General features: G+C 33.8%; 1 protein-coding gene across 2 annotated transcripts; it reads right to left on the bottom strand.

Annotated features, from left to right (window-relative positions):
- Positions 1-310: 310 nt before the first annotated feature.
- LOC145271011 (uncharacterized) lies at positions 311-22,393 on the bottom strand. Of its 2 annotated transcripts, XR_013865650.1 has the most exons (3): positions 22,231-22,393; positions 2,637-4,691; positions 311-1,889 (listed from the first exon to the last, which is right to left on the bottom strand). XR_013865650.1 is itself a non-coding variant. In XM_080126576.1 (2 exons), exon 2 carries the CDS (start codon positions 3,670-3,672, stop codon positions 2,725-2,727), a length of 948 nt encoding a protein of 315 aa, XP_079982702.1. In that variant the 5' UTR covers positions 3,673-4,691; positions 22,231-22,393; the 3' UTR covers positions 311-2,724. The 2 variants fall into 2 exon arrangements, 1 of the variants encoding a protein (XP_079982702.1); XM_080126576.1 differs by having other exon boundaries at positions 311-4,691.
- Between the last annotated feature and the right edge of the window lies 1 nt (position 22,394).

Genomic DNA, 22,394 nt, shown 5'->3' with positions numbered 1-22,394 from the left:
TCCTTGCTCCTTTAATTGAAAAAAAAAATTAGGGCTTGAATTACATTTTTCGAGTAGTTATAAGCTTGGAAAGACAGGGGGTCGAATAATTCACGCCTCCCATTTTGAAATGTCTATTAAAAACTAAATAATTAATTTACTCACCAAAGTGTTATAAATGACAAATTGAAGAGAAAAGGTCAATAAATAATATATTCAAATTTAAAACGAAAAAAAGTAGTGTTTTTTAGATATTTACCTGTAAAGTCCGAAGTTTAAAACCTTTTTTTAAAAAAAAACACGTTTTTTTTTAAAATGAAACCTTCGTCCTTGCTCCTTTAATTGAAAAAAAAATTAGGGCTTGAATTACATTTTTCGAGGAGTTATAAGCTTGGAAAGATGGGGTGGAATTATTCACTATTTTTCACGAAATTTCTGACACACCTACTGAGGCATATCCCATATTTGACTAAAAAAAACCTTGCAGCCGAGCTAAAATATTCTATAGTAGATCAGATATTCATGAATGTTGCAAATTAATTTCGATCCTGAAATTTATTTTGAAGAATAACTGAGATGATTACAAAATCGATAAAAATCTTTTTAACAGTAAGCATGACTACATCAGAAGCAGAACGTTGTTTTTTTTACCCTGAAATGAATAAAAAAAAACCTTTTCTAAGGAGCATTATGAGTTCAGAAACACTAAATGCACTTCCAGTTCTTTCCAATTGAAAAAAATTCTTAAGCAATCATTCAGAAAACAAAGAAAAAACGATTAATATTTTCTTGCAAATTAAGTGAAGAGGAATGGAGTTTACTTTCAAATGAATGAATTAAAATAAAACATTTAGTTCTATTTAAAATTCTATTACATCATTGTATTTTTGATATTTATGAATTATGTATACATTTGTTTTTTTATTTTTACATAATATTAAAACAATAAGTAAAATACTTTCGAAGCAGCACCGCTACTAACTACTAACCATGAGCTGTAACTGATGTCGAATTAGATCTATTTCAGTATTCAGTGTAAAATAATTTCTGGCATCATCGCCTTGGCATCTTCTTTCCACTTCATGTAGGATACCAGAAAATTGTCGATACGAAGGTTGTCAGAGATGGTAATACATTATAATAAAACATGACAAAAAAGGGCAACGAATAAAAAAATTGTAAAAAAAAAATAAAAGATATATGTTTAATTGTAATAAAAGTATAACTACATGAATGAAAAATACAATTTTTGCAAAACAGCATGTAAAAGAGGTTTTCAGTTAAAGTTGCAAATAAATATTTATTACTTAGATTACTAATGTAGTAAACAGCATTGGTCATAAGGCGATAATCTTATACAATGGTCAGCTTGTTTTCTGATTATTTCAGTCTTGTCTAAAATACATGTCCAGTTGTGTGATAGAGGTGGCTTTGTCTCATTTCTTCGTGATCATATACCATCTGGGCAGATACAGACTTGGTTAACACTGATTTCTATAGATTACTTTGTACATGATCGACATTTCTCCAGTTCATGCGTTTAACCTGTTACTTTTATTTTTATTGCAAGTCAATCATAAGAGGTGGCTTTATTTTGAAACACTAAGTGCACTTGCAGTGCTTTCAATAAAAAAAATTCTTAAGCAATCATTCAGAAAACAAAGAAAAAATTAAGTGAAGAGGAATGGAGTTTACTTTCAAATGAATGAATTAAAATAAAACATTTAGTTTTATTTTAAATTCTATTAAATTATTGTATTTTTTATATTTATGAAGAGATGATAGTTTCTAGTGTAGGATTCTGTTATTTGCGCTAATATTGATTCAAATTTAGATACAGACTTGGTTAACACTGATTTCTGTAGATTACTTTGTACATGATCGACATTTTTCCAGTTCTTGTGTTTAACCTGTTAATTTTCTTTTTATTGCAAGTCAATCATGAGAGGTGGCTTTATTTTGAAACACTAAATGCACTTGCAGTGCTCTCAATCCAAAAAAAAGTTCTTAAGCAATTATTTCTAGAAGACGAAGTGCTGAGTTTTATCTTACAAAACAAATGTCATATTCCAAGAGAGAGACTGCAAAAATAATATGTATTTAGATACTAGGATTTATCTAAATGCAAATGTTGAATTAGCTTTAACTGTTCACAACACTATGATACTATGCTCATTTGTCAGCTCTGGCCAAACTTTTTGAAAAGAGCCTTTACAATAAAAGAAATACGAAAATAGAAACTTGCGTCACAAATAGGTACAAGTACGATTGTTTTCAACCGTGATCTAATTACTCACACGTTGATTCAATGTCACAGGAGATAGGGGATGGGGAGTAAAATTCCGGTTGCTATGAAATGTTGGTTTGGCGCCAAGCGTGAACATTGAGTGTGTTAGAAGTGTTATCGATTGTCACTGAGTGTTAATGTGTACAGTGATTTGCTTAAGGTTCAAGACACTGTCGGAGGGTATAAATTTTGAATTGATAACAATGGTTAGTGCCCAATTCGAGTGACTTAAGTATTTCTCTTATACACTGACCATTTTTCTTAAAACCAACACAACGAGAATTACAAAGTATACGTTTTATTTACAATTACGCTTCTGGTCCATTGACAAAGAGCGGGAGAGAGACGTTTTTGCTTTAATTACAATAACCTGTTAATTTTCTTTTTATTGCAAGTCAATCATGTCTAAGCTTTTTAATGTTTTTATTACCATGCCAAGCTGGTTCGTTATATTTCTTTTAAGTATGTCTCCGCAAATGTTGCAGCATATGTTCTTTCCGTGTAAAAAGAGAGCCACATACTTCACAAGAATATGGTCTCTCTCCTGTATGCGTTCGCATGTGTCGCACCATCCCGTGTTTGCTTGTAAAAGAAGCGCCACACACTTCACAGGAATATGGTTTCTCTCCAGTATGTGTTCGTAAATGTAGCGACATCTTTTGCTTTATTGTAAAAGAAGAGCCGCATATTTCACAAGTATATGGTTTCTCTCCAGTATGTGTTCTCATATGTAGCAGCATATTTTGTTTCCATCTAAATAAAGAGCCACATACTTTACAAGAATATGGTTTTTCTCCAGTATGTACTGTTATATGTCGCAACATACTTTGTCTTAGCGTAAATGCAGAATTACATATTTCACAAGAATATGGTTTTTCTCCAGTATGTGTTCTCATATGCCGTACCATATGTTGCTTCAGTGTAAAAGCAGAGCCACATATTTTACAAGAATATGGTTTCTCTCCAGTATGGGTCCGCACATGTCGCAGCATATTTTGCTTCTCTGTAAAAGTAGACTTACATATTTCACAACAATATGGTTTTTCCCCTGTATGTGTTTGCATGTGTCGTAACATATGTTGTTTCCTTGCAAAGGAATAGCCGCATACTTCACAAGAATATGGTTTCTCTCCAGTATGTGTTCGCATATGTTCTATCATATGTGGTTTTTGTGCAAAAGAAGTTTCACATACTTCGCAAGAATATGGTTTCTCTCCAGTATGTGTTCGCATATGTTGCAACATATGCTTTTTTGCTGAAAACGAAGTGCCACATACTTCACAAGGATATGGTTTTTCTCCAGTATGCATTCGCATATGTCGCAACATATTTGGTTTCCATGCAAAAGAATAGCCACATACTTCACAAGAATATGGTTTTTCTCTAGTATGCGATTTATTGTTCATTTTTTTATTCGAATATTTGATTCTGTTATATTTCTTGTTTTATTTTTATGCAGGAAACGGGATTAATTACCTAAAATTGACTATTTTTACATATTTTTATAGATTTTTAAAATGAAGTAGACTGTTTAAGAATTATGCCTATATTTTTATTATTTTGAAATTAAAAGACAATGTTTTAGTTATAATAGATAATATATGTGAATAGAATAATGTTGTGCCTCCTTGATATACATATCCCCGACAAACCTGCTTAGCAATAAGATCTCACCCCTTTACTGTTGTTGTCTCTAAATGCCAGATAGCTTTCTATTCTAATAGTTTCTTCCTTCAAACAGCTGGACTTGGGAATTCACTTCCTGCTTCTCTAACTGTACTGATATGCAGAAATTTAAATATAATATAAACAAATATCTTGCTAATCTTTCCTAGACATTGCCCCAAATAGTAGCCCCTTACGTCCAAGTGGCAGTATGCTTTGTAAGGGGGTGAACACGAGTAAAAAAAAAAAAACTGTGTAATAGCTAACTAGTGTATATATTGCTTTGAAATAGATGACTGATTGTTTATTTATGCTGATTAGTTAATTTTATTTTTTTTACTTTTTATCTAGATGATATTTAAATTATTAATAAATAAAAAGATATATAAAAATGCTTTGCATTTGTTCAATTATAGAAAATTGTATGTTTCAATGGATTATTCTAAAAAATCTTATGATATTTACAACGCATAATCAGTCTATAATTCACTTTTTATTTTTAATGGTATGTCTTTCTTTTCCAGTATTTTGGATGCCTAAATTTTTGCATTTATAAAGTCATAAGCATTCATTCGTACATGAGAAGTAACTTGCTAAAGAAAAGTAGTAATAGCAAGAAAATGTTTTTTTTCTAAATATTATGAATGTGATTCGTGAAAGGAAAACTTGTGTACTTCACAGAGGTTTGATTTTTCTCATTCCAGGCTTTCAACTTCAGGTAACTTTTGTTTGCTTTTCTTTGCATTGATTGTTGGATATGCTGGAAAATAAAAAAACAAGCAATTAAAAGATAAACTTCAGGAAAATTTTTTAAAAAGATACAAAGATCCGGACATTGTTATTTTTAAATGTATGCATCATTGGTAGGCTTTGAGTATGGTTACAAAATAGCAACATTCAAGTTATTATGTATACCTTCTTTAAAAAGTCATCTAATTCATAACTCATTGAAATCCATAATGAATTTGATGATTATGAGATCATGACATTTTTTTTATATAGGCATCACCACTTATCAAGGCCAAGAGGCCAGTCGAGGATAAGGGTTAAAGAGTGTACAGTAGAAATTGGACAATATAGTAATCGTTAGTAATGGAAATTCGGTAAATTTGTTAACTTTTATGGAATGGTTCATCAAAAACTTGTTTACGTTAGACTTGAAGACAACCATATTGTAGTCAGCTGGAAAGCAGGAAAACGGATGACAATTACATAGGCGTGCAGTTCTAAGAAAGAAGCTTTGCTCATGGAATTTACAGATAAAGAGTGGGGGGAATTATTTGTGTTGTATGCAGACTTACCAGATTAAAAACTAAAAATCAATGCTTTTAATAGGACACATCAGTGGCGACATCTAGAGTTGTAAGTCATGTTTAGTTTCAGAACAGTTTCCGATGGTTAGTTGTTCTACACAAGTCCTGGAGATGACTGGTTCGCAGTAGACACTCGCTGAGTTAGAATCCACAGAGCAAAAGATTCTTCCCGTGTTGACACAAAGAAAACATATGTGAAATTGCTACAGAAAGGTTTAATATTTATGGAGCAATTCTGGTTTCTGATTGGTTGGTAGCAGAACATGAATTAATTCAACTCGTCAGTTCCTAGCAGCATTGTTTATAAATAGAATCTCCCGACTGTGCGGGATCATACCCCATTATAAAAAATATTGCAAGTTTAGAAAAAGACTAAGAACTAATTATTTGAAAGGAACCTCGCAAGTTGAAAAAGTAAACAATCAAAAACGTTAGAAATATCTAGCATTACAGAAAATGAGTAATTTTTTAGGTATCTACATTTTGTACAAAAAGGAAAATTTAAAAATATTTTTTTATTAAATTCTCACATTAAGAACTTGCCTCTTTCTCTTGTTTGTACTTAGAAAAAATAATTGTCTTTACAAAGTCGTGTGATTTGTATAATCCTGTAGATACAATCGTAAATGAAAAAAAAATTTCAGAATTAACAAAAGTGCTAATAATCACTTTCCATCAGCGATTCCAACAATTCTAACAATTAAAACAATAACAATTTCAACAAAAATTACAACAATAAAACAAGCATCACAAAGACAACACAAATAGGTTTTAAAGTGATTCAAGCTGCAAAGCAAAGACAACTACTTCTGGAAGATATATTATTTAGGACCAAAAATTATCCGCCATAAACAAAAATAAATTTCAGAATTAAGAAAAGTGCTACTAATCAATCAATATATAATTTTGATATAATTGGATACTCTGGAAAATAAAAACAAACAATTAAAAAATAAACTTCAGAAAAATATGTTTTAAACAGATATAAAGATCTAAACCTTGTTATTTTTTAATATATACATCATTGGTAGGTTTCAGCATTCTTACATAATAGCAAAATTCAAGTTATTATGTACACTTTCTTTAAGAATTCATCAAATTCATTATTGCTTAAAATCAATAATGGATTATGATATTTGTTTCATAAAAGTAATAAGTTCTTTTTTAATGTATTTATTTGCTTCCCCACCAAAGCAAATTAGGCACAAGGCCATTTTTTAATATGGGGTAAAAACCAGCTCTCCTAAAAGTAGGCAAAAAGGGGGCACTCTGCTTACGAAAAATAATAATTGTTCCAGTATAGAGAGTTTCCCCTCCATTGACTGGTACAAATTAAGTGCAGCATCTTCAGAACAGATGGTATTTATTTGCTCCCCCACCGAGCAAATTAGGCACAAGGCCAATTTTTAATGTGAGGAGTGAAGGGGAAATGGGGACCAACTCCCCGGGAAGTAGGGGAGCTGGATAGTGACAATTGGTATGAAGGGTTGCCCCTACATTGACCAAGGTCTTATATGTTCTGCCGGAACAGATACTACACTTTGATCTCGGCCCGAAGGCCAAGAACAATAGAAAAAAGGCAGGCCTCTTTTCTCTTTATTGTAATTATTAAGAGAATATCGGGGTCTTTCCTACTTACAAAATCAGGATTGGCCGATTAAGCTATAAATACTGTCTGGTAAAACAACGTAAGCAAAGATGAACGCTAGCTTTGACTTCGACATTCATGTTGTTCACAGATTTACCAGATTATTATCGTTGTAGTATTGGGAATCCCAGTTTAATTGCTATATAGGTAGTTTTAGAAATAGAAAGTTATATAAGCATATTTTGATTTCTCATTAGCGATTTAGAAGAGTCAGAAAGGTTGGGTTTGACAGGCATCAAACCCAAGTCACCTTGAATGACCTAGATAGAATGTACCGGGAATTAAGAGTTGACACAGAAATTGTGGTCGTATGCCTTCCGGTTGACGACCACATGGGTAGAGTTGGTCTTAGCAGCAGAGAGCTGTGATAGTTAATCCTTGGAAGTTCTTCTCTTGTGAAATACTTGGAGTTTGTGATGGATAAAACTGTGAATTAATAGACTTAAGTAAAGAAGAACAATAATAGTGATTCCCAAGTGAATGAATATGTGCAGAGGAATAGAATTTCAATCGTAAAAACATGTTAACAATGGTTTTCAAATGAATGAACATTTCTTATAAGCATAGACGTGTTGTAGTATATATGACAGGAAAAAAATCCAAGTCACCTTGAATTACCTAGATTAAATGTACCGGAAATTAAGGGGGTGACATGAAATTGTGGTCATAGGCATTCCGGTTGACAACCATATGGAGAGAGTTGGTTTTGGGCAGCAGAGGAAGCAGATGGGAGATTTCGGGTCTCTCTCAATGGCCAGGGTCCGAGATGTTAGACTTGCTTTGAATAAAAAAAGATTGAAGCTTCAATTCCATCTTGTTGTTCATTCATGAGTCTGTCTGCAGCATCCACTCCCCAGCAAGATGGAAGACCAGCAACCAAGAAGATGTCATCTGCTGGCCAAGGCAAATCAGGTATGTTCGCATTATATTGGTTGCATATACACATCTCAGAAACTTCCCAAGGCAAGAGAGAAACTGTAGAAGAATAGCAAACACACACATATAACAGTGAACTGCACGCAAGGACACACGTTTATACGCAAAAACACACACACCCATATATGTAAGAACATTGATAAGAACACACAGACCCATAAAAGTAAACGTTTAGCAATAATAAACGATTAGTAATAATAAGTAATAAATAACTAAACACACCATTCATTAAGGTTACACCACTACTAAAGATTCAATTATAGTCAAAAACAGATGTTCCATGAACTCAATTGCATATCGACTATGCAATGTCCATAAATGGATTGTGTGCTGAGCATGAGTGGAAGCACACAAGTGTATGAGTCTGGCCTACCTGCAGTTAAAAGCGAACCTGGGATCTACACCCATCTTACTCCAAAGTGACGATTTAGTTTCGCCCAATGGCTATGAAAAGAACAAGTTGATAAGTGATGCGGGGGTTTTGCAAATACACTGCTTTGATTAAATGTCTTGTGTTATTGCATTTTCGTTTCGTTGCATGTCGATTCGGCAGTGGTGTTCAGAATTGCGTAGACGTATTTGTTAAGTACCGTGCTGTCACTTGGGAAAACAATTATATATATACTTTTTTTGGCGCTCTTTCTCCCTTGTGTAGTGACAGATCATATTACTCGATCAATATGGACAGTTTCGCTAAGTAAACAGAAATCGTTAAGTGCTGACATTTGACTGCAGCAAATACAATAAATGCACTTAACGAATTTTTAGTCGTTTTGGGTGCTCAAACATTTAGTTAGCACAATGGAAGCCAATTCATGAGAAGAGATTTTTTAAAATTCTACAAGTCAGTGTCTATTAATCACGTGATAAAACTAGTATTCAAGTTTGAACAGACAGCTTGTACCATTTGTAAACACATTTATCGAGCTCTGAAGAAGAATCAAAGCGTGAACAAAAAAAGAAATATTATGACTTGTTCATAAGTTTATAGAATAACGCCAAACTTGAATACAATGGACACAAGTGCTAGCAGAAAGAATGTCTTTAAGAGAAATACGCTCTGTTTTTGATAGGCTGATGTCTATACTGGCAAATAAATAATAAACAGTCAACAAAGGAGAAATAGATGACTAATATCTATAAGACAGGTGACAGCTTTTTTCAACTTTATAGTTTGAAAACTGTTTTATGAATTAGATAGTGGTTATATGACAGTAAAGACAAAACATTTTCATGCAAAAGACATACTATCTATGATCAAACAGACATACTATCCAAGATCAAACAGACAAGTTGTACAATTTGTAAACAGGTTTATCAAGCTCTGAAGAAGATCATGTGATAATGCTAGTAATCAAGTTTGAACAGACAACTTGTACAATTTGTAGACATGTTTAAACGAGTTCTGAGAGAAAAATCAAGGTGTGGACGAAAATGAGAGAAGTATTAAGAACTTCTGATCAGTTTACAGAATCACGTCAACCTTGAATACAATAAATACGAATCACCCAGCAGAGAGAATGTTTTCAAGAAAAATATGCTCTGTGTTTGATAGGCCATTTTATATTCCAGCGGATAAACAATCAATAAAAGAAAACAGATGACAAAAGCCAAGAGATATTTTTTCAACTTTAAGGTTTGAAGAATGTTTTGGTAACCAAATGAATTAGACAATGGTTATATATGACGATTAGAGTACTTCTGGTTACGCAAGAGTATTTTTAAAAAGCTGCGGAAAAGAGTAATTTCATTAAAAGATGACAAAAGTCTATAAGCCAGGTGAGAATTTTTTTTTTTTTACTTTAGAGCTTGAAAAATGTTTTAGTAAGAAAATGAATTAGATAGTGGTTATATATGACAGTAAAGAAAAACATTTCCATGCAAAAGATATCGGAATCAATTGCAGTTTCTCTTCTTTTTTTTTTTAAATGTTCTTCCTTTGAAGATCATAATGCTGGGTATGGGGCAGCCACACCAGTTGCCAACATTGCCCTGCTTTTTATTAAAACCAACCGAGAGCTTCTAGGTGTTGTTTTTGGCTGTGAGCGATTCAAAACCTACTTATATGGATGTCAATTTCAAGTCTAAATCGATCATAAGCCATTAGAAATGACCAGCTTAAAGAATTTAACTGCAGATCCACCTCGTTTGCAACACATGCTGCCATGCCTATAAAAGTATGACCTGAGAATCATCTATAGCCAAGGCAAGGAGATGATCCTGGCAGACGGATTCTCCTGGTTACCAAAAAAAAAAAGCAAAAACAAAGAAGAGATCAACCTCAATATAAGATTTTGCTCAATTTTCCACAGAAAAATGAACACAGATAAAGCAAGCTTAAGGAAACCGTCCTGGGTGGCCGCCCAAACACATCTAAGGAAATCAGCAAAAAATTTGAACCATATTCATCATATCGGGATGAGATGCCTATCAAAAATAGTATTTTCGTGAAGAGTGGTCAGATAATTATACCTAAAGTGATGCAGCCGGAAATTCTACAGAAAATCCATTATGGTCATTAAGGAATGTAAAAATGTAAACTCCAAGCAAAAAGCTGTGTCTTTTGGCACAAAATTAATAAAGACATAGTGTTGTACAACATTGTGCCCTATGTCAAAAGCACAGACCACATAACCTTGATGTCACATGAGATTCCAGTGAGGCCATATCAAACAGTGGCCACTGACCTTTTCCATCTGGTGCTAACAGATCAGGCTGTCTATTGGCTTCTCAAGACGAAATGCACCTACATTGATGTTCCTTTTTGTTTTTCTATTCTCTTTTGTAAAACTTAATCATGTTCTACAAAACCAAAAACAAAAACAACAGCCCCCTTCTCGTCTCGTCTCTTTTTTTTTCTTCCCCTACTTCCCAACTGGCCCTGGGTCCTGGATATGATCTTAAACAATATCCAATGGTGAGGCCCCAGCTTGCGGACTTTGGGGAGTGTGGAACCACCCTTTAATTACCATTGCTCCCAAGTCCACTCTGACCTGGAGTGGTAATACCTGTTAGGGTCCCAACTATGGGTTAAATAGAAACCGACTTGAAAACAACAAATATATTCTATTAAAAAATTTTTCTTCAAAATCTTTGAATTCAGCATTAAATAACCCGAAAATGGTTGATATGCCGTAAAACAAAAACAACCAACCAACCTTTTCCATAGTGAAGGTCACCATTACCATGTAATGGTGGACTAGTTCCTTTTTGTGAGGAATTAAAGGAGTTCTTCATTCAAGAAATGACATAACAAATATTTAGAGAACAAGAGATCCCAGAGAGTCATCCGCAACAATAGTCGTCACTATAGCTCCAGAATGCTATGTGCAAGCCGTATAATCTACTATTAGAAAGGCTGCCCCAAGTAGTCACGACTTAGACATGATATTGTTTTGTTTACAGTTAACCCCTATGGACCATGTAATTCCATCACCTGGCGAATTACTACTGAACCAAAAGCTCATGAGAAACTTACCAGTAAAGTGATCCAACAATTCCACCCAAAAAGAAAAGACAGCAACTCGCCTGTATCAAAGGCAATCCATACTAAAAGTCTCAACACGACCAGCACACACGAGACTTAACAGAAATACAAGAATGACAACACGTACATGTATATGACCCGGATTCCAGTAAATGGTCCCCAGAAGTGTTCACACAGAAATGTGTTGAACCCAGATCATACATGGTGCAGACTTCATCTGAAAAGTCGCTTTACTGAAAGCAAGGCTGAATCCAGAAGCATCTGCATCCTCAGCCATGATATCTCCAGAATCCAATAGAGGATCAGCAGTCGGCATAACAACAGATCGCGCACACATGGACGCAAACCAGCCCTGCCACAATTAATTGCAGACTTGTTCTCCAGATAAACCCCACAAAACACCCAACCACTCATCATGGAGCTTAAAGAATATCCATATAAAAAGACCATCTAAACAGTTTACTTATGATGAGGACAGTACTTAGTTGGACAACCAGGCTACGTCCTAATGTGTCGTAGTTTCTTTGTGTTTTCACTGTTTGTTGTTGTTTTAGGAACAGAGGGATGTTATAGTATGAATTATTCCCCTTAGATGTTCCCTCTCTAATAAAAAAGATAAATATATAGGCATATCCGATTCCCACCACCACTTCCATGAATAAAAGTCATACACCTGACTATTTCAAACCTATCCCGGCTTATGTTTCTATTACTAATGTATATCCGTTACTTGGAATTCATTATTGACATGAGTATTAAATTTTTTCATTGTAGACTATTATCCTCATCACTTTAGTAGTTGTTTCGGCCAACTATTCCTCTGGCATTCGTCAAAAAAAAAAAAAATTAATTGCTGGTATTGTTTCCATTTTTTGCTTCCATACCTCATTTGAGCCATGCGAGTGCCTTTTAATGGTGTGTTTTACTGTTGTGGAGACGCTCACTAATTAGCATACGTGGGTGAACAAGATATAGATAAAGGTATCAAGTCAGCAAGATCGCAGAGCTGTGTTCGAACGCCGGATAGGCAAGACGCATGTGCCCCTTGCTCCATGAAAGACTTTAACACACCCTCTGCCAGACAATCTTCCAACTGCAGTACAACTGCACCTTTGTAAATATGTATTATCTTTTCATCTTAATGTATTTGTTTTACCCTTACTTTCTGCGTTCGTGTTGTTATTGATACAGACACAACAGTGGCGACGGGATTTCCAAAAAAGATTTACGCGTGAGAAAATACACTATCAAACTCAACAGTGGTATTCAGGAAATACTTACTCGTCAAAGATTCAAAAAAAAAAAATTCACTCGGATATTCAATGTTTAAAACGCAGCAACTACGAAATTGTCACCAAGATTTTTTTTGTGACTACTTGAAAAGGAAATTCAAAACCCGGACACTTGAAAAAAATAAAAATAAATAAATAAATAAAACAGCAAGCACTTTATTTCAAAGTGCCCACGAGAATAAAAAAAAACTTGAAAGTTGCAGTAACCCTTTCTGCAAAGTGCACACAAAAAAAAGTGTTTCACTAGGATACCGTGAAGTTATTAGGTAGACGGTTTTGAAAGAAAAAGTGATTTTTTTTTCTCAGTGTGCTAAGAAGGGACTTTTTTTCTTTCTTGTACGTAATTAATAATGTAACAAAAGGAATCGGTTGTTCATAGTTATTAAAGAAAGGAAATTGTAAAAGTGACTGATTTACTAATTTGAAAGACAAAATGGAGGATCTTATCAAGTTATTCGCGGAAATGCAAATGCGTCAACAAGAAAGAAAAATTACAGAAAAAGAACTACAAGAAAGAGACGAAAGACAGAATGAACGGCTTCTTAAATGTATAGAGCAAATGCAACTTGGTCAAAAAGATTTGTTGGAAAGATTAACAACTAATTCTGCACAGGAAAGCAATACGACTTTTTCCAACGCAACAATTGTGAATAGCATAGATGTGTTCACGTACCTACCAGAAGAGGATAAAACTTTTGAGGCATACTTTAAGAGGTATGAAGATATTTTCGACACAGATTGCGAAAGCTGGTCAAACGCAAAGAAAGTAAGTTTATTACTTCGAAAGCTTGGTACAAGTGAACATTGCAAATTTGTTGATTTCATATTGCCAAGGAGAACAAATCAGTTAAACTTTGCTGAGACCGTAAAACTTCTTAAGGAGTCATTCAGACCGAACATGTCTCTTTTTCACAAGAGATGGTCATGTATGAACCTGAAGAAAACGGAGGAGCAGGACTACCTGACATATGCGTCAGTAGTGAATAAACACTGTGACAATTTTAAATTATCGGAACTTACGGTGGACGACTTCAAATGTTTAATTTTTGCACAGGGGCTAGTTTCTAAAATAAATTCAGAGATCCGAAGACGTGTTCTCTCAAAATTAGAGACAGAACAAGCGATAGCAATTAGGAACATGCCAGCACCACATAACGTGACGACTTTACAGAGCTTTTTAGGCCTCACGAACTACTACCAAGTATTTATCAAAGGCATGCACGACCTAAGAGCTCCGCTGAATTAATTATTAAAGAAAGAAACACCATGGATATGGACAAAAGAATGTCAAGACTCATTTGAGGAAATTAAAAAGACTTTGACATCAGATTTATCCTTAACTTATTACGACCCAAAATTACAAATAATTGTTGCGAGTGACACGAGCTCGTATGGTATAGGAGCATGTATACAGCATATTATGCCAGATGGAACCAAGAAACCTATAACGCACGCTTCAAGGACCCTAATTCCGTCAGAGAAGGCTTACTCCCAAATAGAAAAGAAAGCATTAAGCATTATTTTTGCGGTGACGAAATTCCGTTATCTGTACGGAAGACATTTTATACTGGAAACAGACCACAAGCCCCTAGTGACTATTTTCGGCAAATCGGTTACTCTGTTGGGGTATGATCTTACTAAATTATGATTTTCAAATAAAACATCTACGTTCGGGAAAAATAGGTCATGCGGATGGATTGTCAAGGCTTATACCGAAAAGGGATGAAACCTTTGAAAAGTCAGTAATTGCAGCTATACGTTCCAATTATGAGGAAAAAAAACATGGTGGCGAATACAATAAGTGATTTACCAGTCACGATTACCGATATAAAAAGGGAGGCTGAAAATGACGACGTCATCAAAGACATAAAGAAAAAATTAAGGGAAAATGACGGAAAAATGGAAAGTATATTTTCCTTATGCAATGAGGTATTCTTATATAGTGAAAGAGTGGTTGTACCGAAAACCTTGCAGAAAAAAATCTTACGTGATTTTCATACAGGACACCTGGGTATAAATAGGATGAAGACACTTATGAGGAGTTATGTTTACTGGCATAATATGGATGTGGATATTGCAGTAACAGTAAACAAATGTAATGGTTGTGCGTTAGCCGCTAAGGCACCACTGCAAAAGTTAGCAGAAGATTGTCAAAGGGCAGTATCACTAAAAAAAGACTCCAGAGATATAGAAGAAGCAGGAGTGTCGTACATAAGGAAGATTAAAAAATTAGGCAGAAACGCAGGGCAAAGAACGTGTGAGACTCGTCAAAATCCAAAAGATTACACAAGTTATAAATACTCAAACTCTAATTACAGAAAATGAAATTACGATTCAAGTCAAAGGAACTATAGAAAATCGTGACCAAGTAATAATTGCGGAAGATGTGATAAAAAACATTGGGGAAAGGATTGTCCTTACAAAAATATCAGATGCTTCAATTGCGACAAAGCTGGACATAAGAGTATTTGTTGCAGAACAAAATATAGAGTACACCAAATGAGAACAAACGACAAAGAGAAAGACAATTTATGAAAATATGTGTTGGCTAATATTTTCGGCAAACAAATAAAATTTCAACTTGATTCTGGAGCAGATTTGTCGGTAATAAATGTTAGCACTTGGAAAAAACTGGATAAACCGTAATATGGATGTGGATATTGCATTAACAGTAAACAAATGTAAAGGTTGTGCGTTAGCCACTAAGGCACCACCGATAGTTCAGAAACCTTGGAAAAAAACTGACCATCCATGGTCACGCATTCATCTAGACTTTGCTGGACCGATCGAGGGACAATACTACCTAATCATAGTAGATAGTTTTTCCAGATGGCCGGAAGTAAAGCGGGTCAAAAACCCAACGACAGATAACACAATAAGTTTTCTGCATGAAATATTTGCACGTTTTGGGGTACCAGACATTGTAGTCACAGATAACGGAACACAATTAACTTCAAGTGTTTTCAAGGATTTTTGTGAATCGTTTCAGGTAAACCATATAACCACACCACCGTTCCATCCTAGATCAAATGGATTAGTGGAAAGGTTCATAGATACGATAAAGTGTGCCCTGAGAAAATCATAGCAAATATACAGGAAACCTGAGAACCCAAACACACCGTCAAAATTATCGCCAGCAGAATTAATGTTTGCGAGAAAAATAAAATCACCATTTGATAAATTAATACCCAAGCAAGCAGTCGTATATAAAACGACACACACATCACGTAAAAGGTTTAAACCTGGTGATCAGGTATATTTTAAATGTTTTAAAAATAATATGTCATATTGGGAGTCGGGTACGGTAGATAAACGTATTGGCAACTTGGTCTACATGATAAAAGGTCCAAAAGGGATACACAAAAGACACCAAAATCAATTGAGAACACGTCATAGGAAGGACAACGAACATGACAAACCTGAGGAACAGGAAGATCCAATTGATATAGTATACGAAACGTTTAATATTGAACCACCACAGACCTTGTCCGAACCGAGGAGATTGGGAAAGAAAAGAAAGGCTATAGACCCAATGATAAGGAACCCCAAAATGAAAAGATATTGAAATCTACACGACTTCAAATCTTGGGAAGGGGGGGATGTTGTGGAGACGCCCACTAATTAGCATACGTGGGTGAACAAGAAATAGATAAAGGTATCAAATCAGCAAGACCACAGAGCTGTGTTCGAATGCCAGATAGGCAAGATGCATGTGCCGGTTGCTCCATGAAAGGCTGTAAAACGCCCTCTGCCGGACAATCTTCCAACTGCAGTACAACTGCACCTTTGTAAATATGTATTATCTTTTCGTCTTAATATATTTGTTTTACCTTTACTTTCTGCGTTCGTGTTGTTATTGATACAGACACAACATTTACAGTAAAGCTGCCATGTTTTGTTTAATTACCAAGTATTTTGTTTACATCACATCATACCTCTTCACTAAGAGACTTGAAAAATAAATGGTTCATTATATTGTGATCATTAATTAATACTAGAATTTTCATAAACATTGGTTGATATCCTGAATTTTGACAGATTGGGTGCTAATGCAGAGTGATCCGCACTATTTTTTAAATCGTATTTCCACGTTTAATCAAAGTTTTATGATATGTTTTTTTTATATAATTGTAAGTTTAAAGTACAGAATAGGTAGGTGTATAAACATTTTTGGGGAATTTTTGACACCCCTAACACGAAACTGCAAATAAAATATAAAAAACTTGTAATTACTCTTTTAAAAGTGGGTTGTTTATTTTCTTTATGGATTATACTTCCAAAATAAACTATTAAAGTTGTATAAAATGTAATAGAAATATTATTTTTTAATTTTTTAAAAACAGTAAAAATTTTTTAAAACAATCATGACATCAATTGAATTTTACGAGCTAAGTATTTTTCAATTTTTAAACTTTATAAATCTATCAAAATTTTTCTATTGATTCAATTTTTACGATATTTTCAGGGTCAATGTGAAATTTTATGCTCTTTCCAATAAACTGAATATATTTTAGACAAAGGTTTTTATTTAAATTCATGCTCCCGATTTTGAAATGTCTATTAAAAAGTAAATCATTTACGCACCAAAGTTTTATTTATCACAAATTGAAGATAAAAGATCAATAAATAATATATTAAAATTTAAAACAAAAAAGTAGTGTTTTTAGAAATTTACCTGTAAAGTCCGAAGTTTAAACCCTTTTTTTTTTGAAAGACACATTGTTTTTTTTTGTTTGTTTTTTTAAATGAAACCTTGGTCCTTGCTCATTTAATTGAAAAAAAAAAAAATTAGGGTTTGAATTACATTTTTCGAGTAGTCATAAGCTTGGAAAGACAGGGGGTCGAATTATTCAATATACTTCACGCATTCGTAAGGTTAGTTTCTGACCCACCTACAGAATAGGTACAAAACACCCTCCCTTCCCCATGTTAAGAATGACTTTTTAAATAATATTATTTCAGCACGGATCACTCTCTGCACGAGTACTTTTTTTGTTAAATTATTTTTTCGTACATATTCAAATAATGTTTTTGCACCCTCATCCCCTGTTTTTGGCCTCAAATGGTACTTTCAAGAAATGTTTTTGTGATCAAATGAACCAAAGAAAACCTTTTACGCGTGCGCTTTCAGGGAGCAATCATTAAATAAAAACACCATTTACGCAAGATCCATGTTACCTGTGAACTACTGAAGTAACAATTTTTTTGTTTTTTTTTTAGTGTGAGCGGCATATAAAAATAGAAAGAAAGATTTGTTGCATGTTTGCAATATTTGGAATTGAATTTAGGAAAACTCGTACCCGGAAAACTCGTCCCCTTTTGCTAGATAGGAAAACTGGTCTTTTATTGAATAAATATCGATTTAAAACACATATTTTTACCATTCTAGAAGAAAATATTGTCTTTAAAAGAGAATACACATCCCATAATATTTTTTAAAATATTTTTACTTGTTTACTGTTGATCAAATAAACCAAAGAAAACCTTTTACACATGCGCTTTCAGGGAGCAAGTTAAAGACTGGTTAAAATATTTTTGCGTTTTCGAGATCGGCCATTCATTTGGAGGTACCTACGTATAATCGTTAGGGAGTTTCAACAGTATGCTTGTAAATAAAATATATTAACAATAAAAGAAACATCGCAACAATAGTATTTTTTCCGTGTTTGTCCATCAAATAAATGCTGTCTGCTCAACCATGCTCATAGTGTTTGGCAATTTCATATCTTTTTTTTTTTTTTGCTGTCAATTTCAGTATCGTCACCTCTTTTCCCATAACATATTTCATAAAAAAATAAATTCTCTATAAATATAAATTTATTTATTGTCCTGTGTGATATGTTAAGTAGCGGGCGGAGGAAGGGAGTATTTTAAATGAATTACTAGGTACAGGCAAAAATGGATGGACAAAAATGGGGGACCTAGTTTTGAAAGCCGATTAATCATAATTTTTTTGTAGGTTTCCGACTACTTTTTGATTGTATTTGAAAGATTAAAAAAATGTTTGTACATGTGAAAAAAAAAAATTATGAAAATGTTTTACATTTTAAAGTTAAATAAATTCATTGTAAAAAATCCTTTGAAAAGATAAATATTAGTTTTCTGGGTCTATTTCAAAGATAATTAGTAAAGTCCTAAGATATTGAATAAAAAAAAACACCTTGTTTGTACAAAACATAAATTTATTAGTCCAAAACCAAGTGATTCTGGCGTTCGCAAAACGCAACAAACTAAAATTTTGTAAACACGAAAATTACGAAGGCCCAAAATTTAAGGCCGTTGAAAGATTGTTAAACTGACGTCATGTATTTAAGAATTCAGGTGGTAAGTCATCTCCCTCTCAGTACAGATCAATAAGTCTCCTGTGTGTCATGAGTAAGCTGCTGGAATCCATATTAAATAAAGAAGTAGTCAACCACCTCAACAGAAACAACCTTCTTAGTGACATGCAATATGGTTTTCGCTCTGCAAGATCTACAGCAGATGTGCTAACAGTTATATCTCATAGGATTAGTGAATCTCTTGACAAAGGCTTCTTTCCATGGCAATTGCTCTTGACATATCAAAGGCCTTCGATAAGATATGGCATAAGGGCCTACTTCACAAGATTTCCAGATATGGTATCACTGGAAATGTTTACTCAATCATTAAATCATTTCTCTCCAATAGGTTCATAAGAGTAGTGGTTGATGGGCAGAAATCAGAGGCCGGCAGTATTAATGCTGGAGTGCAATAGGGGTCCATCCTGGGCCCAAATCTCTTCCTGATCTACATCAATGATCTCCCAAAACACATACTTAAATCATTCGTTGACATCTATGCTGATGACACAACAATCTATGGCAACACATCAAAGGCTGTAAATGACAAAGTTCTCTGTGATTCTCTCTCCTCTGATCTTGAGCGTGTGGTACAGTGGGGGAAGACGTAGCCGGTCACTTTTAATGCATCCAAAACCAAGCTTCTATCTTTACATCATCAATGCTCTGATTCCCATCTGGCATCAATATAAATGGATGGCTCTCGTCTTGGGGAGGCTCCATGTTTGGCAAGCTTCTTGGTTTGACCTTTACTCCTGATCTGAAATGGGACAAGTACATTAGGTGTGTTGCCAAAGACGCTGGGGAAATGGTGGAATCCTTCTACCGCTTCAGAAGATATCTCACTACTGATGCAATTCTCTATCTGTATAAAAGCCAAGTACGTCCAAGAATGGAGTACTGCTGCCACATCTGGGCAGGAGCTGCTAAAAACAGCCTATCCTGCCTTGACAGAATACAAAATAGACTTTGTGGTTTAGTGTGGGATGCCCTTTTCTCTTCCCTGCAGCCTCTCTCCCACATAAGAGATGTTGCGAGCCTGTCTTTGTTTTATCATTATTTCCATGACAAATGCTCATCTGAGCTCCAATCTCTCGTCCCCCCCTCGCCAATCTTTCAGAAGAAACACCCGTCTGGCTGAAACTACTGTCAATAATTTTCCCCACTCTTTATCTGTGCCAAAATCCAAACATAGATTCCATAAGCAGAGCTTCTTTCTTAGAAGTGCACGACTGTGGAACTCTCTTCCGTTTGCCTGTTTCCCACCTGACTACAACTTGGATGGCTTCAAATCGAACATAAACAAACTCCTGACAAACTGCCTCCTTAAGTAAGACACACTATCAAATCTCCAATACTAATGATTACTACAATACTATCCCATTGATTACTGTACACGCAATAACCCTTATCCCTGAGTGGCCTCCGGGCCTTGATAAGTGGTGACCCCCATTAAAAAAAAAAAAATGTAAAAGGGAGGAAGTTCTTTTTCCTCTCAGTCGCGCATCCATACATTCCTTTTTTGAACGTTTGTATTAATTTTTGCATTTTTTAATTTAATCATTTTTCTATGTTCCTATTTAAAAAATTTTTTTCTTTATTATTGTTCAATATTATATAACAAATATGTTACACCGAAAGTTTCACATTCTTGCGAGCAAGGAAATTATTAAAATCTTACATATAAAAATTATGCGAAACCTGTAATTAAAAATAAAAAAAAGTAGAAATATTTTTTGCAATTATAATTTTTTTGTGTGAAAATATTAAATAAACAATGCTTAATTCAATGGTAATATCGGTAGTGCGAGAAATTAATTTTTTCTTAAAGTTATATAGAATTCATTAATAGGGATTTAGGGGCTTTTTTGCGTAATGTTCCTATAAAAATTATTTTATTTTATTTTTATTGTCACAAATTAAGATGCTTTATTTATATAAAAAAAAGCAAAAATAAAGTATTGCATTTTTTATTTACTACTGAAAACCATAACTTTAGTAAAGGAATTTTTTGTTTAAATAAAATAATACATTTCCACTAGGATTTAAATAAAAATAATTCATCACTTGATAAATATTGAAAATTTCATTAAAATCGGTTAATTTCCTGATTTTTGGTGATTTTTTAAGTAAATGGAGGGGTTAAAATATTTATGTTTGTATTACTGTACACATAGATTCGAAAAAGTTGTCAAAAAACAAATATATAACAAACAAATGTTATCAAAGGCAAGGTAAGTTACTTTTCTACATAACTGAATATGTTTTCAGTGTTTTTATTTAATGTAACATGTTTATTCTGCTTGAAAAACATACTGTGTTTACCGATGTATTGAAAAATTCAAAATGGCGCCCGACTCTCTCTTTAACACGGGAAGTTTGGGAAAAGGTGCTATAAATATAAAACTGGACAAAATACTGTTAGAAACTCGCTCAATATATATTACCGTGACATAGATTGACATATATTCGATGATTTTTTAATAGTATTTTGTCTAGTTTATTATTTATAACACCTTTTCCCGAACTTACCGTGTTAAAGAGAGAGTTGGGCGCCATTTTGAATTTTCCAATACATCGGTAAACAATGTATGTTTCTCGAGCTGAATAAACATGTTACATTGAATAAAAACACGGAAAATATATCCAGTTTGGTAGAAAAGTAACTTATCTTGCTTTTGATAACGTTTATTTGTTATATATTTTTTTTTCGACAACTTTTTCGAATCTATGTGTACAGTAATACAAACCCAAATATTTATACATTTTGAGCATCGGCATTCATTTTGCCCGCGCCTATGAATTGCTATTGTCTCCAATCCCTTTTATGCCACTAGAGTTTAGATTAATAACAAAGCAACGTATTTGCGACATTTTCAATGTCAAAATCTCGTTTAATAGACTCGCATAAAAGCAGAAACCTTAAAAGCAACGACAAAAAAAAAAAAAAAATTCCTGATTGGAGATGATTCTATAAAATTACCATTCTTCGTTAATATGCAAACATGGGATGAGGACTTATTTCGGTATTATTATACAAACACCGTGACAGCGAATTAGTAAAATCTTTTACGTAGTATTCTGTTACGTTTCGGTGTGCTGAACACGAATCTGAAAACTGGGTTAGGGTTAGGGTTAGGGTTAGAGTTAGGGTACATTTTTTTCTACTAATTCGCTGTCACGGTATTTGTATAAATTTACCCTTATTTCTATATCAAAACCAAAGGGAAACATAATCGTTTTGGCGCGTTCCTGTAGTAAAAATGAGTTATAAAAAAGCAATTAACTTCAAGTAATACTTACTTTTTTGTTTGGCAATCTGCTTTCAACAAGGAAACGATTATAAAATGCGTTAAGAAAAACGAGACGAGTTTGACGAATGGAAGTCTAAATTTAAAATGGCGACTGAGGAAAACGAGTTCGCAGAAAATATAATTATTTCCATTTCTCGTAATTTCAATTTTTTT

This window comes from Euprymna scolopes, chromosome 46 (genome assembly GCF_053919585.1).
Source record: "Euprymna scolopes isolate OS-2025 chromosome 46, ASM5391958v1, whole genome shotgun sequence".
NCBI lineage: Eukaryota > Metazoa > Mollusca > Cephalopoda > Sepiida > Sepiolidae > Euprymna > Euprymna scolopes.
This window is presented reverse-complemented; position numbering and strand designations above follow the sequence as displayed.

Excerpts from the sequence above, each read along its gene's own strand:
- LOC145271011 (XM_080126576.1), bottom strand. The coding sequence starts at position 3,672 with ATGAACAATAAATCGCATACTAGAGAAAAACCATATTCTTGTGAAGTA.